The sequence below is a fragment of the Cololabis saira genome, chromosome 13 (genome assembly GCF_033807715.1).
Source record: "Cololabis saira isolate AMF1-May2022 chromosome 13, fColSai1.1, whole genome shotgun sequence".
Taxonomy (NCBI): Eukaryota; Metazoa; Chordata; class Actinopteri; order Beloniformes; family Belonidae; genus Cololabis; species Cololabis saira.
In genome coordinates, this window is record NC_084599.1 from 21,646,698 (window position 1) to 21,665,439 (window position 18,742).

The 18,742-nt window shown below is 38.6% G+C and overlaps 1 protein-coding gene across 7 annotated transcripts in view; it reads left to right on the forward strand.

Annotated features, from left to right (window-relative positions):
* Window positions 1–17,925, forward strand: part of cep350 (centrosomal protein 350) — a 42,612-nt gene extending 24,687 nt beyond the window's left edge. For 4 of the 7 annotated variants that reach the window (XM_061738260.1, XM_061738265.1, XM_061738263.1 and 1 more), the window contains 16 exons: window positions 1,578–1,798; window positions 1,990–2,268; window positions 2,359–2,508; window positions 2,781–2,941; window positions 4,708–4,830; window positions 6,348–6,604; window positions 8,138–8,331; window positions 8,707–8,851; window positions 9,356–9,516; window positions 9,671–9,801; window positions 9,893–9,954; window positions 10,049–11,979; window positions 12,386–12,916; window positions 13,546–13,692; window positions 14,173–14,295; window positions 14,712–17,925. In XM_061738260.1, the coding sequence (XP_061594244.1) occupies window positions 1,578–1,798; window positions 1,990–2,268; window positions 2,359–2,508; window positions 2,781–2,941; window positions 4,708–4,830; window positions 6,348–6,604; window positions 8,138–8,331; window positions 8,707–8,851; window positions 9,356–9,516; window positions 9,671–9,801; window positions 9,893–9,954; window positions 10,049–11,979; window positions 12,386–12,916; window positions 13,546–13,692; window positions 14,173–14,295; window positions 14,712–14,867 (4,772 nt within the window). In that variant the 3' untranslated portion in view covers window positions 14,868–17,925. The remainder of the gene's footprint in view (window positions 1–1,577; window positions 1,799–1,989; window positions 2,269–2,358; window positions 2,509–2,780; window positions 2,942–4,707; window positions 4,831–6,347; window positions 6,605–8,137; window positions 8,332–8,706; window positions 8,852–9,355; window positions 9,517–9,670; window positions 9,802–9,892; window positions 9,955–10,048; window positions 11,980–12,385; window positions 12,917–13,545; window positions 13,693–14,172; window positions 14,296–14,711) is intronic. The other 3 variants (XM_061738261.1, XM_061738264.1, XM_061738266.1) reach the window with 3 other exon arrangements.
* Window positions 17,926–18,742: the final 817 nt, after the last annotated feature.

An 18,742-nucleotide genomic window follows, 5' to 3' on the forward strand; every position in this document is an offset into this window, starting at 1 on the left:
GTATTTCGGCATTCGTAAAAATATTAGTAGTTTGAAACTTTCTTTTAGGTCCAAACAAAATCTACTATTGCCTTCGGAGAGATTGTGTAAATAAGGACTGCTTATAAATGTTGTTTGTCATTTATAATGCGTTATGTAGTCTGTTATTTTTACAATATGCAGATACCTTTGTAACTGTATCTTCCGGACTATAAAGCGCACTTAAAATCCTTAGATTTTCCCAAAAATCGGCACCTTATGTATGAATTATTGTGCTTACTGACCTCCAACCAATTTGATGTGGTACACTGCGCTCAAAAATCTGTCAAAATGTTTTAGTGCAACTTTGGTAAGTGAGAAGCCGCTCCGCTTGATTGTGGGACCATTCAGCGGAAAACAGGGACGTTTTATTAAAGTCGGTCATTGGTTGAATATGGGTTGCAACATCAGACAATGTTAGATAACAAACTATGTAGTGCTGGCAAGCAACCCTCATCCAGCATGTAGTCAATGTTACCTTACTATAATATAACGTTAGATTTTTATTCAATGATAATCAAATGTTGGAATACAACGTTGTTCCAGCCTCACACCAACTTCAGGTGTCTGCTATCGCTGGCAACGATGAACCAATCAGAGAACAGTATGTACTACGCTTACCTCCGCCTCTTTTTATTCGTGGAAAACAAACGATTGAAAATGTGAGTGTATTTTTTTTGTTACAACTGAACAATATTCTGAGTTGATGTGAGTTGATTGAAGTTTGACTTACCTTATTGTATATGTTTTATCATGCGCCTTATAATGATGTGCGTCTTATGTATGAAAATAGACCCGTTTTAATGAGGTGCGCCTAATGGTCCGCAAAATATGGATGAATTTTGAACATGAGAATACATTCGAAATATATCACATCAATTTTAATTGATGGTAATTACATATGGAGCAGCCGGTGAAAAACACCAGCTGAAACAGGAATTGCTTTTAATTCACCAAAAACTAATAAATAAAAGCTTAAATAAAACAAAATGAATTGAATGATTTAATAGGTTTTTGAAAGTTCTCTTTGTAAATGTATTTATTGGAGTTGCCAACAGATTTGAAGTAATCTGAACTAAAGCCAATTAAGTTGCTATAAATCTTATTCTTATTGTTTGTTAAAATGTGCCTTAAAAGCAATACATCCCCTGGCTTCCACAATGCGTAGCAATATAATGCACATTATAACAAGTAAAAGCTTTCCTTCAAAGTTTGCTGTTGACTCCTGTGCAGACGACCGTTTCCTGTGCAGGTTGAGGATGCACGTTCCCACCCACTAATACAGTGGACCATCGGCAGGAATATTGGTTATTAATGAGCACCAGGAGCACAATGCTGAGTTTGACTGTTATGTGATGGTATTTAGTAAGGAAGTGATTTGTGTGCAAATCTGCTCACATATTTATGAAGATTTCATGATTGAGGCCCAGTGTTTTTATTTTTTTTGATGAACAGCCAAAACTTTGTTTATACATGGTACCACCCTTATCTGCATTTCTGCCATATTGGATATAAAAATGTAATTATACACTTAGCTAATCTTGTCTCTGGCCCCTCAGCAGAGAGTACATCAGTGGCAACAGAGTACTCTCTCAAATTTGATGAGTCCATGACAGAGGACGAGATAGAGGAGCGCTCCTTCCGCTCTCTACTCCCCTCTGAGGCACATCGGCGAGGAACTATGGAAAAGAAGTCTCGCCTCCATGAAGAATCGGAGGATGATGCAGCAAGTCACAATTCAACAATGGTTTCAGGGACTGGATCACACGATACCTTTAAGGTGAGACAGCATTGCCATCTTACAGATTCAGAAAAGTGTTCTACTATATTTCATTTGTCAGACGTTACTACTTCTGATATTTCTAATATTTAAGTTTTTGAATTATTTTAAATTTAAATGGTCTCATGCTTTGAATAGTTTTACTTCCACTCCTGTCTCATCTTGACCTTTTCACTGATCTTCTCTTGCAGTCTCATGATGCACACATAACATTTTCTAGTGGGCAGGACAACTTTTCCCAGTTCACTATGGACATGGTACGTCAGTACATGAAGGATGAAGAGGTAAGACTGCAGCATCAGAGCTCTTTGCTGCACCTTCGCCAGAAAGCTCTGAAGGAGAAGACCAGAACAGAGCTAGCATGGCTTGAGCTCCAGAAAAAGAGGCTCAGGGACAAGGGCGAGGATGATAAAATGCCACCTATAAGGAAGAAGCAAAGAGGACTTCTGATTAAACTGCAACAGGAGCAGGTACTGTTGGGTGGGGGCAAAGAGGAATCACATAAAGTGATGAATTAGCTGTGGTCTTGTCCATTTGTTTTAACCCAATCTTTTTTGCAGGCTGAGATCAAGAGACTCCAAGAGGCCAATAAAGCTGCAAGAAAAGAAAGGCAGTTGTTGCTGAAACAGCAGGAGGAGATAGAACGTATGAGAAACTCAACATTCAGATTGAAGGAGCGCCTCAAATGTGCTGAGGGTGAAGATCCACCTGTAAGTACTGCAGTCACCCCCACGGTATATGCACACAATGCTTTTATTAAGTTTCTTTCATGAATGGTTTGTTCTATAGACACAGTGTAATAGATTAAATTAAATTCACAACAGAATACGCTGGTATGATCACAGTATTTGTTCATTCAATTCAATTTTATTTATATAGCGTCTATTACAACAGAAGTTGTCTCTAGGCACTTTCCAGAGACAGTTTAATTATTAGTCTCTCTCACTCTCTGTTTCTCTATGTCTATTGTTTGCGTTTCCAGAAGTCTCCAGTGTCAGAACAACCAGGGCCTGAAGCATCCTCCTCTAACATGAGGCTTGCTGATGACATCCGGAGTCCTTCTCCCTCGCTCTCCATTTCTGGAAGTGAAACCAGCAGCATCATGCAGAAGCTTAAGAAAATGCGCTCTCACATGGATGAAAAGTAAATACTTTGGTTTTATTTGTATATATTAATTGTTTTCTTTGTTCTTTAACTTTCCCACTGAATTATCAGATGTGTATAGGTTTTATAGATGATATATCCTCCCTTTTTTCTCCATATATTATCTTAGCAATAAAGTTCCTGTTTAAAGAATGAATCCTTACAGACTTGACATAATAATCTATCCATGACTAGATATTCGCCCAGACATAAATAGGAAAGAACCTTGCAATTCACATCATTTCTAACAATATTTTGTTGAACGATTTAAGTACAGATGCAGGCTGGAATCTTTTTAAAGAACATTAAAAAGGAGTCAATAATTGTTTGAATGTGTAATCTGATATTGTTCATTTTCACTTACAGACGAGAAAAACATAGTTAGAAAATATTATAATTTTTTGTTTTTCTCACTTCTTCTCATGTTATTTATTGCTAAGAGTCCCAATAAATTCAGAGGTTGAAGTCTTGGCTAGCAGCTTGGGTCAGGTGATTGTGGAGCATCTTGTGACCGGGGACCTAAAACAATTATATTAACCCTTTTCCCGGTTTATAATTTTAAACTCATCAAATGCAGCATAATCTTATTTCCAGATCTGTATGTATTTATGTATTTAAATTCATACTAACAAGGTCAACCAATAGTACAAATTTTGGTATAGTGTAGTGTTTTAGTATAGTATAATAACAATAATTTGTAGCCAAAAAATCTGGAAATGTATTACTTAACTGATATTCCTCCTCCACTCTTTCCATAGATTTTTGGAACTTAGCCAAGTTGGAGTTAATTTGAAAAGAACTTGCACTAGGGTAGCAATTATGGTATCTTAATGTAAATCTATTAATAATGTTTTATTAAGACCAACAACCATCATCATGTTTATAATTTCAAATGGTGTGTGTGTGTGCGTGCGCGTGTGTGCGTGTGTGTACGTGTACATAATATATAGTACAGGCCGAAGGTTTGGACACACTTCCCCATTTGTTTGAATGAAAATGTGTGTCCAAACCTTTGGTCTGTGCTGTGTATATATATATATATATATATGTGTGTGTGTGTGTGTGTGTGTGTGTGTGTGTGTGTGTGTGTGTGTGTGTGTGTGTGTGTGTGTGTGTGTGTGTGTGTGTGTGTGTGTGTGTGTGTGTGTGTGTGTGTGTGTGTGTGTGTGTGTGTGTGTGTGTGTGTGTGTGTGTGTGTGTGTGTGTGTGTGTGTGTGTGTGTGTGTGTATATTTATTTATATATCCAACAAGCCGCAGCACTTATCATTGTACATATGAAAAGAATTATTATCAGTCATTGTTTGTTTTGTTTTTTTCCTCTATCAATCTTATTATCCAGCCTTAATAAAAATCTAGGTACCCAGTGCAGTGTCATGTTGAGGGTTTAGTAGGATGACACAGGCACTCAAGGACTGAAATATACATCCTTGTATCTGTGGAGATTACTCACATAAGATATGGTATATAAAATGACTCCCAGGGTGTACATTTTTAAAAGTCACTTGCATATCTTTATGCACACACTAAGGTTAAATGTTCACTGAGGGAGCTGTTTCAAAGCATGTCTCTGTACAGATATGACAGACTTGACACTAGGTGCAATAACACCATATTTTCTCATATCATTTTCTCCCTTTCTCTCTACGTGTCTTTTTTCTCTGTCTCTTGTGTTTGTCACATTACATGTGTTTGGGTGTGTTTTCTCTGTCCATGCACATGTTTTTGTGGCTCTTTTTTCACTTTGTTGCGTGCTTGTGTGTTATAGACACTGTTCTCCTGTCCACTTCTTCTTCTCTGTGTTCACGGCCCACCATTGGGCCTCCCTTAGTGTCTGTCTTCCCAACCTCCACCCTAAATTCCAGCTCTTTATCTACAACCAGTTGGTCAGGTACTGTACTGTGCACTACTTTGCATCATTTCCCAAGCCTTCGAACTTGCTTGTGTTCATCCACTGGCACTGGGATTTTATGGAGGAGGAATGGTGAATGGCAGATTGGATGTGTTGGGATTTTAAACTTTTTTTCTTTTTTTTTGGTACTACAAGAATTGAGTTTATGTAAAAAATGAACAAAGTGCCCAAGGAAAGCTGCTTCAGAGAAATAACCTAACCTTTTGACAAATTCATCTTTTATTCAAACATATTTCTGAAAGTTTGTTTTGACATTATATCATCATGAAACAAAGAATGCCAGTTCCTTCGATGGTCTGTATTTAAAACAATAAAAATGAGAAAATTTGAGATGTTAAAGATTGTGTTTTGTGATAGTCAAAGGTTATGTTTTTTCAATTGGAGCCTTCCTTGTTGGACAAATCTCAGACTCAATGCTGACATTTTACTAATTTCAATAGTTTGTTTAACAACTCTTCCCTTCATTATTTCTCGCCTCTTGAAATTAATTATTAAAACATTTGCTGAGTAACTTGCTTGTTACATTGTAGCTGTTGGCTGGTCAGCTGCAGCCCAGCTACCAATGTAGAATGTTTTGATTTGAAAAACACGCTTTGGCATGGAAATTAAGGATTTTGCAGAAAACAGACTAAAGACCGAGCATCTCTTTAATGAGCTCAGTAAATCTTTGCCAACTCCCTTATTATGTGTTGCATCATATGGGATAATAAGTACAGATGACCATTGGCTGTAATAGAGTTTGGGACTGCACTAAAGAACCACAGTATTTTACTGGAGTATCTAGGCTGTCATCAGTATGCATTAGGTCAAGAGAGAGGTCTCCAAATTAGATCAAGGCTAAATAATACTGCATGGCAATGGCACCCTTATCTGTGGGAGATACTATAACAAAAGAGCTATAAGTGACTGAAATATATTTTTATAGACCTCTGCAAAACATATATACATAAATGTGACAGCGTAAGTTGGATGCATTATTTTAGTTGTGTTTAACAACTCTGTCCTCACTGGTTAGAAATTGCACTAAGTAAAAATGATTACATCAAATGAACACTCAGACCTTTTTTTTTTTTAATGGCTAAATGTACTTTTGTGTGTGTGTGCGTGTGTTACTCTCTCTACTACAACCACTCCCTGGGTTAGGATCTGATGCATGAATGTGACATTCTCGAAATTATTTTCTGCTCCTTTTTGTCCTGAGTGATATCTAATCACTTTATTTATTTTAAGGGACCTGCATTTCTATATTTGGATAATTATTTTAGGCATGTATTGGATGTACGTTTGCTTCTCTGTATGGGTGTTGTTCCGGGGCTTGAGGTGAATTTTTCAGTAATAACTGGGTGTATGTAATTGGGGTCTGCCTTCTTCTGCAAGATCCACTTTAACCTTTTCTTGATGTCTTTTGTTCTATCTTTTCTTTTTCTTTCGTCACTTTCACCTGTTCATCTCCTTACTGTTCCTCTGCCTTTGCTTTTCATTGTTTGCTTTTGCAGGTTTCTTACCAAGCGAGAGCAGCAACTGATGCAAAGGCGTCACCATGCTGAAGAGCTGCTTCAGTGGAAACAGCGGCTGGACCGGGAGGAGGCAGAGGTCCGTAAGATGGAGAAAGAGGCTTTGGCAGCGTGGGAACGGAAAAGACCTTGGGACAAGGATCATAAAAGTTCAGAAAGTCAGGGCAAGGAGATCTCTGAAACTGGCTCACATCCCAGTCCCCATCAAAGCTCAGAGCTCAGAACTGACAGTGAAAAAGGTGAGGCTGCAAGATTTTCCTCATTTAAGTGTGTGCAAAGACACTCCAAGACTTAAAGTAAAGAACAAGGCTGCACAATTGAATATGAACCATAAAGTTATAGGTGTAGTTTAAATAAACCTAACACCAGGTAAGGATCCTTTTTTTCCCACTCATTTATGGTGTTTTTACGCTTGCACTATTTATGTGGCCCAAAAGAAACTATGGATATGAGCGTAGTCCACTTGGGTCAGTGTGAACACAGCAACCGCACTCCAGTGTGCACCGCGGCGGTCAGCAAACTCAGATAAAGTCCATTTGTGGTGTGAAGGCTAAAGGCTGAAATATGGTTCTGCGTCAAAACGACGCCGTGCCTACGGCGTGTGGTTTGGGTCGACACAGACCACACGCCGTCACCTCCGCCATCACTGACGTGCACCTCCCGAAAATTGTAACTACGCGTCGAGCGACGCAGACCACACGCAGACGGAGAGGGCTGTGATTGGTTCACTTGGAAGCGAAGCATTTCCGGTTTCCCGTTTGAAGCAAATACTGGACTCATGCGACATGTTTGAGCTAAAAAAGCTTTCTTACATAGCTAGTGCTTTGTGGGTTGTTAAGAGCAGGTAGAACATGGCAAAAGAAAGTAGCAGTCGCAGACGAGCGACTTCTAGCCACAGCTGTACTTAATTTACGACTTGTACGGTTTACCTAGAGTGGTACGAAAAGGATAGAAAGAAAACCTCTGAATCAATGCGTATAGTTGCTCTGTCGACATGCTTTTCAGCACTTCACTTCAGGGTGGTTGTTATGGAAACATGACGCTCAGCTTAGACTGATATCGACCATTGACAGCACTGACTGTTGTCACGTGGCATGTGATGCAGCTTTTGGGCTAAAGTGAAAACGACACTTGACTTAATTGAAAAATTAAATAATGTATATTTTGTGCCTGTAAGGCTATACCAGGGGTGCGCACCCACACATGTGAAAACAACCGTAGAGGCTGTCATTACGGCTCTCTTTTAAAAGCGTGAGTGTCCCAGCTCTGTTTTCTCTAGTGCATCAAGGAGAATTGTGCTAACATTACATTTGAATGGTGTTTCCATCCTCACAGCTTAACGATACCTCTTACTCTCTGTATGTGCTGTCAAGCTCAACCAGCAGAGATGCAAAAACTCTTGGTAGAGAATGGACTAAAGAGACTAGGTTCATTTTCCCAGATCCTCTCAACACTGGAAGGGAGACACATATAAAAAGCTATTAAAACTTTGAAAGGCTGTTTTTTGTTTGTTTTTTTACTATAATAATTCCTCTTGAGCTGCTTATTCTGCCTGTTGTGTTTCTATCTGCAACCAAGTCTTCCTTGTTTTGTAGAAGGAAGATTTCTTTTGTACATTATTCATCGGGTTTTTTTCTTTTCGTAGTACAGACAAATGTTGAAATATGGAGAACTTTAATTTCTCTGGTATATTTAAATGAACAGTGGATGTAACTTGCTGATATCTGTCAAAATAAAATGGCTACATGTTCATATTTTTGTTCAATTTTCAGAGCTTGTGAGTGAGGACAATTCAGTGACACCTGACTCCAGTATACACACAGAGGCGACCGGATCTCAGCAACTGGGAAATCCCTGCTCAGCACAACTGGCTTCAGTGTCTGAAACACCTTTGGCCTCGTTCCAGAGCAGCCCGGCGAATTACACCCAGGACTTCTCTTCAGGGTCACAGCCTCCGAGCAGAAAAGTACACACTTTTTTCTCTGTAAACCCTTTCTTTTTTTTGTTTTCAGTACTAAGAATTTGGATTTTGAGAGTTGCTGCTATTGATTTTAAACATGTATTGTATTTAACTACTTCATATCTGATCTCACATATCGAATATAAAGAACACCAAACTTGTTACAATGCAGATAATTTCATAATTATCTATCATTGCTATGTTTTATATTTTGTTACCAACAACCATATGTCTTTCTAAGCCTTAGTTGTTGATTGGGTATGTAAAATATTAATGTATTCATACATTCCTCTGATCAATCTTTCTATGATGTAATACCCTGAAGTAATAATGCTCCTGCTTCCCATCCCTCCTCCTCCTCCTCCTGTCTGGTCTTTCTAGTCTTCTCCACTCAAAGGCAGCCACAGCCCTGCTGCATCTCCTTCAGATAGCAGCACTAAAACCAAGATGCAGCTCCGTTCTACCTCCCGTACACCCAGTGAGGCTTTCACTCAGCCCCCTGACCCTGCTGTGGCCACGCAGTCTGGTGAGTTACCCTTGTGAAACACAGACATTTCTGCAATGTAAAAACAGTTTTAAGTAGTTTTTAGATAGGACAGGGGAGGTAAAGCAGAGACTTGATGTAATGTAGCTTTACAGTAATTACCTGCATTCTGTTGTTAAGCAAAATGTGATGCTGCCAAAGGTACATTATGTGAGCGCTTCACTGATACCTAACCTGCTTAGCTGTGTGATGGAAGAGGGGAACAGTTTGCAATGTACTTATTGCACAAGTGAAAAGATTTTGCTGGCGCAGTACTGTACCTGTGTTGTTTAATTCATATCCAGGCCATTGTGTAAACCCCTAAGCCTTTTAATACTCTTGTTCATTGTATTTATAAAGATCAACTTTTGAAGAAAATGTACAGTAATCCCCAAAGAAATGTGGTTGAGTTTGAATGGGCCAAATGTTGGATTACCCCTTGCTAATCATAGGTCTGGCACTGTTTTCTCATTCTTTTTGTGATTTGTCATCTAAATTTGCCTTCAGAAATCATTTCAGACCAGAGTGACATAGAGAACCGTATCAAGGCCCTGAAGGAAGAGCTTAAAAAACGGAAGCTTATGGCTTACCAGCTAAAGAGGGAGCAGAAAAAGCGTCACAAGGAGCGCCTGAAAGCGCAGGAGGCGAGCCTCTTGAAACAACTGGAGGTGAATGTGCATCACTTTCAAAGGGGTTCAACATCTAAGTAAACCCAAAACATGGCTAATTTAGTTTTCTTTTGATTATCTGTTGTTTTTTTGTACCGTGTGCATGTTTGCACATTCTCATAATCAGAACTTTATATCCCATGTTTCTTTTTAGAGCTATAACAACTTCATTGAGAAAACGAAGGCGGAGCTGAGCAAAGAGACAGACTCCACTGAAACCAACTCACAAATCAGAGATTCTGGCTCCATTTTAGAGCAGCCAACTGTTAAACCACCTCCAAATAGGTAGAGACAAAAAACTATAAACATGATACACTGTGAATATTTGACTCCCCAGAAATGTATTTTAAAATGCATGATCGTCTCTCGTTTTCAGGACTGAAACCAGCAAAAGTTCTGACTCTGAAAGGACACTAAACAATATAACATTAGATCGCAGTGAGTGTTTTACATTGTGTAATGCATACAGTAAATATTTATGAAATATTGTCACCAAAATGTTACATAATAATTTGGCTCTCCTTTATGGTAGATGCTGTTCGTCAATCGGATCATATCACATCCACTGCTTTGGCTGAAGACTTGCCGGATGAGGCGCCACTAGCAGTCGCTGCATCTGTGGTAGTGCATAGCAGACCAGATTGTGCAACCCCAGGACAGAGTGACCATCAATCATCAGAGTGTTATCGACCTTTGTCCAAGGCAGAGAGTGAAGATGAGAATCTGGTGACAGATCAAAGGTCTGACATTGAGGAAGAGCTGGAGGTAGAAGTAAGCTCCAGGTTTGAGGATGAATCTCCTCAATATGCGTTCAACCTGGAGAAGGAAGACGGACATGAGTCTCAGGAGAAGTTGTCCATACCTGATCATGTTGACTTTTCCATGGATGAAAAACACCAGCGTTCTCAATTCATTGACCTGGAACAGACTGAAGAGTTGAAACGTAGTGAGACATCTAAAGTGGAGGAAGACATAATTTCAGATATTATTGCCTCTCCTGAACCTCATGCAGTTGAAGGTGGCCTGGACACTTCACCGCACGTAAGGCACAGCTCTTCATCCAGTGACCGGCCCCATGCCTGTGACTCACTTGCCTTATTTTCAAATAAAGAAGCACCCTTAAATGATGTTGAGGCTTCTCCCACAGCGGATAGCTATCGTGATGATTTTGACTCAACAAATTCTTCTCCCAGGGAAGTTTATCAAAATTCCAAGCATGATTCTCAAATCTCAGTCTCCCTGACTGAAAACAAGGATTCAAGAAAGGGATCCTCAGGCAGAGGACAGCCTGGCACATGTGACAGCCAAGATGAAGTGGTCGAAGAAGAACTATGTGAGGAGTTGATTCAACATTCTGGTGAAAGTGAACACACCCACCAATCTGGAAGACTACTAGATATCTACCAGCAGGGGGAAGATTCAAAATATGACAACAAGAGCATCGCTCCCAAAAATGCACCACTCATCTCTCCCTCGCAGACCCCTCCCACTCCTGTCACAGATGAAATGCCAAGTTTTAACATTGGAGACCGGGTCCTTGTTGGCGGTGTTCAACCTGGAACGCTAAGATTCAAAGGCCCAACTAGTTTCGCAAACGGCTTCTGGGCAGGCGTGGAGTTAGACAAATCTGAGGGGAGCAACAATGGCACCTATGATGGGGTAGTATACTTTGAATGTGAGGAATGCCACGGTATATTTGCTCCTCCAGACAAAATAACACACCTCCCAGACAAGTTTGAGGTCTATACAGATACAACAGAGGATGAAGACTCGTTCTTTGATGACTTGTCTGATAAAGGTGGGAATAAAAACAAGGAAAATGAAGACAACGCAACAAAACAAAGAACTCTGGAAAGTAAAAAGGAGCAAACATCTCACAACAACACTGGTTCTGAAGGAAACAACATTAGTAATGAGAATAATGACATTTCACTGAAGGCCAGATCCCATCTTAATTCACAACATCATAAAGAAACCAAGCATCCACTTTCGAACGGCAATACCATGGACATAATTTTAGATTTTGAGGATGTGTCAAACTCTCTCCTCATCTCTGACATGGATAAAATGGAGCTGGTGAAGCAAACTAACCAGAAGACAGCAAGCTCTATTGAGAGAGAGGACTTAGATTTAACTAGACTAGATTTAAAGCAGCACTTTATTCCTGCCGATCACACAACAGCAATCCAGGATGAAAAGGAACAACAGAAGGACAAAGATTTGCTGGAAAAATGTGCAGACAGGCTTCTCAACAACATTTTGAAAGAGACCGTGAATCAGTTTGCTGAATTAAAAAAAGTAAAAGAGGAGAAGATCAAAACTACCAACCAAATGAATGGAGGTCTATTTGGCGAAAATGAAGAGGACAGATGGATCTCTTCTGTGGAACAAAAAGATGGTCTACCCTTCTTTCTACCAGCTGAAAAAGAGGAGCTGTCCTCTCCAGAGCTGTGTAACCGACCAGTGAGTGCATTTCTGATTCCTACGTGACATTCTGTGGACAGACATTTTTATAATCAGATATTTTCTGTTTGTTGGATATCACCAAGCACCCACTTTGTGACATGAGAAACCTTTAAAGATGTTTGGTAGAACAGTAGAGTTGTCATCTAGTTGTAAAGAACAAACAAACAGCTGTGTTATCAGGTACTGACAAACAAGACTTGTTTATTTGACCCAAAGGTTTTGAAATTTGCTCAAAGTCCACCATATGTTGACAGACAACTGAATCTGCTGGTATTTGTTGAATGTCTTTTTATCTTGAACAGCACAGTAAGAAAGGTGTGTGGGTGTGTGTATATGTAACAAATAGAAAGAAATATTTGAAAACGGTTCTAATCTAAAATCCTTTATTTTTTTCCCCCAACAGGAGAGTCCTGTGTTGGGAGCCAGTGGTCAAGAGGAGCTTGCCAAGCGACTAGCAGAGTTGGAACTGAGCCGTGAGCTGCTAGATGAGTTTGGTGATGATCAGGACTGGTTTGATGAGGACTTTGGCCTTAGCTCACGTAGACAACAGCAGAGACTAAAAGAGAAAGAAGAGGAAGAAAAGTTGGGAGATGAACCTGGGCTGTTTGCCTCATCAGCTGGACTACCCCTGGGAGGAATGGTTCCATCATTAAGTGGGGAACCTCAGGTGAAAACTCCACCTAGACCTGAGTTACCCCTCCCCTTGCCTCCAAAGCTACCTGAGCAGCCTGCGATGGTTGTGCCCCACTCGGCCACAGAAGTAGAGAAAATGGTTCATGCTGCCACACAGGAGATCTGGGAGACCTGCAACCTTGGGAAGGAGGGACATGTGAACATTTCACAACTGCCAAACCCTGCACCTTCATTAGAGTATCTTGGCAAAGAGTCCAGCAGCCAGGACCAGGAGGCCCTCTCTGTCCGCAGTTACCGAAAGGTAAAACATAACATTGCAAACCATTAAAAAACAAAGTAAACAAAAAAAAAATGCAGTGACAAATGTGTATCTGACTTTTCATTTGCCAATCAAAACGGTGAAACTTTACATGTGAATCACCCATAACACTGAGGCCAAGCATTAGACTTGTGTGTTTTCACCAGAATTACTCAGAATGTAAGTGTTCTTGGGCTGTTATATTTAATTTCAAGTAGGTGAAATATGTTAGTTAGTTAATATTTATTTCTGTCAATCACAAAAAATCAACAAAAAAGATAACACAGGTTTTTCCCTGGTCAACATTGTGATTATTTTGACCGAAAAGGTCTGGGCTTGAAGCATAAAGCTTATCTTGCCCACCTTTTAACAGAATATAATATACAAGAAGAAAAAATGAAGTATCATAAGTCTACGCAAAATAATAATAATAGTAACGGTCAGAAATGATCAGTGTTGGAAATGATGCCTTCAATCAAAATGCAGCTGTTTTCAAAACACTGACAATTTAGATTCTTTTGGCACACCACCAAAGTCTGTTCTTCACAAAGCATTCTGTCTATTACTCCCTATACGTTCTGAGTTAGATTGAGTTAAACTTGATATTACACTTTTTTTTTTTCTTTTTATAGGCTGTGTATGACCTAACATGGGAGATACTTCAAGAGATATACGCTGAAAACACCAATGCTGATCATCCTCAGTGGGTCAAATCACGTCAAGTCAAGTCATCCTCCATTCACAGAGTCAAGACATCTGGAGACATCAGCAAAATCCAGGTATAATACTGTAGGACACTCAGCAGCAGCAAAACTTCTGATTTCTCAAACTCAATACTTTTTTTCTGCTTTTTTTTTGTACATTTGTGCTAGATGTTAAAAAGAGATTTCCATATTCTCTTCAAAGGTCACAGCTTTGTTAGTGACCAAAGGGGAAAAAAAACAACTCAGAATGTAATACTTTTACCAGGCTTTATAGTAATTTCAGTAACATTTTATTTTGTTTCTCTCCTGTCTCCAAACACATGTTCTACAGTTAGACTGCACATCTGACATTCTCATTTAATCATGGGTTTTGTAAACGGAGTGAATGAATGGAACATCTTTTTTGTTAAGTTAGATCTGTTTTTCTGTTGTTCAGACCACCATTTTATTTATTTCATCAGACCACCAGAGGCTCTTTACAGTTATGCACATTCATTGTATTTAACGCCTTAGATGATCTTTTTGTTCGTTTGTTGTCCTTTTCTTTCTGAACAGGATTTTGTCACCGTAGAAGTGCTGAAACTGTATGGTCTGACACAAGATGAGAGCCAGAAGACTGACTGGCAGAAGATGCTCAAATTTGGCAGAAAGAAGCGGGACAGAGTTGATCACATACTGGTAGGCCCTAGATGAAATGTTTGAGTTTATTGCTTATTACTTTAAATTTTAATATATATATTGTATCAAATATCACATTTTATTCATCAGGACAGAATTTTAACTATTCTACAATATTCTGCAGGGAATTTTAACCAATTTGTACAAGATGTTCATGTGTTTCTCATAGAATTTTTACTTAAAACCAAATTACATTGTTTTGATTAATGACACTCTAGAAGTATTTTTTAACTTTTAAAACATGAATTTAGGAATATGCAGTATTTCTTCATAGGATACACAGGATGTTTTAACTAAGGATCGGTACCTGATATTTTTAGTTTTTTTGCATAGAAAAATCATGAATCATGAATCCAATTCAGAGCAAACAACTTATGGTTATTGAGTCACTGTTTTTAAACCTGATTCTCTCTCAGGTCCAGGAACTCCACGAGGAGGAGGCCCAGTGGGTCAACTATGATGAGGACGAGCTGTTTGTCAAGCTGCAACTTGCAGATAGCATCTTTGATGCTTTGCTAAAGGACACTGCAAATGTGTTCTCAGAAATATCTGACAAAAAGGCCAAGAGGTAACCTTCTGACCACTTAATTTTTAAAGTACAACCTCTTGTTCAGTCCCAGTTTTTCCTCGCTGCAGCAAATTCCAGACAACTGAACGTCACTTGGTCCGCCACCTGCTCATGTGGCAACAGCAACCCTCCGATGCCTTCAGTATCGTATATTTCCTGGGTGCTAAACAACTTGGTTACATCTGTGACACTGATCTCTTGAATTTGCTTGAGCTAACTGTTAGGATTATCTAATTTGACACACAAGACACCTCTTGACCAATCCAGCCTTGCTAAACCTTTACACCAACTGGTCTCAGTTCCCGCCTCCCGGTCATTTTGTTAAGACCAGTTTGAGAACGAGTGTTGATGGGATGGACTGAGCTATTAATAAGCACGGGAAAGTCCATGAATGCTGCTAAACTGATTGTTCTACAGTGGACGTTGATATAATGTTCACACAGAACAACAATAGATTATTAATGTTTGTAGTACATCTTTAAGGAAATATTCACAGATTCTAAATTGTAACATAAAAGCAGATGAAGAATATACAGTGCAATCTGATTTAACGGTAACAGCTTTGGATTTTCATGGTCATATACAGTGATTTGTGTCAGAATTGTTGCTCTTCGTGTTCACATTGTCAAGAGCGGCACATTCTCTCTCTTTGTCTCTCTCTCTATGTGCATAAAAATCCTAAAGTCACAGAGCAGACTTGGTCTGACTGTACTGTATTGGAGCATCACTGACTTAAGATTTATGAGATATTTTTACTTCTTAATTATTTATTGCATGAAAATGTTTGATTAGAGGATAAAGGAACATTGAGAAATATAAATGATTAATTTGTCAATTGTGTAAAGAAAGTCTAAAGTTATTGAAGCACAAATAAAAATGTGAAATCTGATATGGCAATACATTTATATAGTAGAAACCAGAAAAGAATACGGAGGAATTTGTCGTAATATTTAAGGCTGTATTGTTATTAATTAACTGAAAAGGTTTGACCTACTGCAACTTTTTTGCTGATGATTTTACTGCTGTCCTTTTGGTCTATAAGGTCATTGTGCCCCACTTCCATATTGTATTTAGACATTTGGAGGAAAACAAACACAAACCAGTGTTGATAGGTTGAAAACAAGTCACCTTTCAATGGAAACTTTCTCCAAAGGCTTTTTCTGAATTATAGCAGTTTTTTGGAGCAATTGAAGCTGAAGCCCCCAGGTGCTCAGTTCTGGCACGTGTTTTAGCCACTGTATTTGATGTATAGTCAACCACTTTCACTAAAATATCAGTCTGTTTTATCTGTATGATGTTTTGTTTTTTTCTTGAGAATTCAGCTTACCAGTTTTTTTTTTTATTTCTTAACAGTTGATATAATTAAAAAGACATTTTATTATAAAATATGCAAATGGGACACAATAGACTGACAGTACAGCTTGACTTAATATTTTTGTAATCAAATTATAGGGCAGTATTGAACTGCTGGATAAGAGCCTCTCTCATTTCACAATTTACTTTCTCCCACCAGAGAAGACACCCACACTGGTCTTGTTTATTTTAATTAGTCACTCTGTAAAGGTAACCAGCAGGACATTTTCTCCCAAAAACCACCTGGTTGTGTAGCAGCATGGTTAAATGCTCCACTTGTTGTTCTGGTGCGTTTTACTTCACACCAATCAGCAAGTTAAAACAAGCCTTACTAATGTTGCCTGTTCATCTGTAGCCATACTACAGAGGTTGAGTTTCCCCATTCTCAATTTAAGTGCCTCTTTAATTTGAATTATATGGAGTTATAACTGATCTTGTTGATGCTTCAACATCTTTTGGACCTGTTTTTATTTGAATGTCTCAACTGTTGCATACAACCATTTTCTAAATGAATCAAAGATGGCTGCTCTTCCTTCTCACTGGTTTACCAACATTTCCAGTTCTTTTGGCCTTATTGTTGTTTGTATTTCGAAGGAAAATGTAGTAGAAGTTGTTTTTCAAACCGTTTCATTTTCCTGTGCCGCTGCCTGAATTAAGGCTTTTCTAAAACAAGTCTAAAAGCTATAGACACAATTGAGTCATTTTATGATGATGCTGTATCAGGAACTGTGTGTCGACTGCACACAGTTCATCCAGCCAACAGGCTGCAAAGTGTGAGAGCTGATGTGGACGAGCACGTATGATTGTATCCAAGGACTTGTTTAGGTCCTTCTGTCAGCGCTGCTTTGATCCATCAGAACTTTATATAAATATGTTGAGGAAGGCATGACAGAGCTCTTTTATCTTCACTGACGTATAGTAGATTAAGTGACCTTTAAACCAGTTGTTTTTTCTACTGTCTGCATTTCTATTCAAACTAAATTATGTGAAGTAGAAAAAGCCAAAAATAAAAAACTAAAAAAACAAAAACAAATATACCAATATCTCCATGCTGTATGACTGGTATGTCTTGTGTGAAGGCATACTGTAATGGTGACATGTTTAGTACTTCAGAAACGATTTCTGCATAACCTTCTGGAATTGTACTTTTGAATTGATTGTATGGGGAAGTGAAAAAAAAAAAGATTCCTCCGGTAACTATGCAGTACTTGGTCATCTTCCTTGTTTTTATGGAAGTGCCAAACAGCTTTGACCTCTGCTTTAGTCTGTATATAGGTTTTCTAGAAGTGTCGAGCTGTTTGGTGTAGGAAGTGCTCCTATCCACTGGTCTTGGGTCAGCTTTTGTCACAGGGAAACGGAGCATCTTTACCTCAAATGAAACGCATGGGATGACCAGAGTAAAATAATTTGTAAAAAGTAGACACAAAATATTTATCACAATAACCCGGTAAGGCTAGATTTCCCTCCTTGTCTTTTGGAATGTTTAAATATTTATAATTTTCCGAGTGTGCATTAAGTGCACCTGAAGACTTGTACAATTCTTTTATGGGTGTAAATATACCGTCTATCCAATTTTGACCCACTGTTACTGTAACCTCAAGATTGTTGTACAATAAACACTGTTTGCTTTGCAAATATGTACATAGTATATATTTGTTAACTAAATGAAATTTAAAACTGTAAATAAAGCTTTCATTGTTTCTGAAGGACAGCGTTGTGCTCTGTGTGTTCTGGGTTTAATGAAGGATATGCATGCACAAGTTGATGCCACAAGTTGTTTTACTGCTGACAGGAGAACAAGGAGCTTTCCCATAATGTTTGGTTTCATAACTAGACTTGGGCGTTGAGGTTTGTCTGTTGGTTTCTGTAAAATCTCAGATTGCATGTTTTTGAATGTTTGAAGGCAACAGTGGTCGAATAGGAGAGAGAATATGCATTCAGCTTAAATGTGAAGCATTACATGTCCATGAATTTGAGTTGATTGACAGCCCTAATTAAGTCCATAAAGTTCTGTAAATTGTTTTAAGTTTATGGAACATCAAAACAGACATTTGACAGCTGTGAAAATCTCACCATATTTACATTCACATTTTCTGTGATAACCTCAGGTCTGACATTAATGTAAGTGAATATTTTCTATACGCAAAGATTTCTGCTTCTAGTCCAGTTGAAGCTCCTGTGGCGCCTATGAATCATTGAATGATTGTAATCAGCCCTGCATGATAAATAGTTCCAATGACCAACAAAAAAATACCACATAAAATAAACTCACCAGACTTGACATCAAAATCTCTTTCACATTGAGTATTCAAGGTGCTGCGTCAGAGCCTGGAATCCATGATGAACTCAACTTGACACGAGAAAACAACTTGTTAAAGAGTGAATACATTCACAAAATGTCAGATTTTTTTTTTTTTATATGAACAAAGTAAACTTGAAAATAAATTAAACACTGAACATATTCATTCAGTAAATCCAACAGGAGAAATACAGAATGTTCAGAAGTTTTGAGCTTAAGTTTTGAAT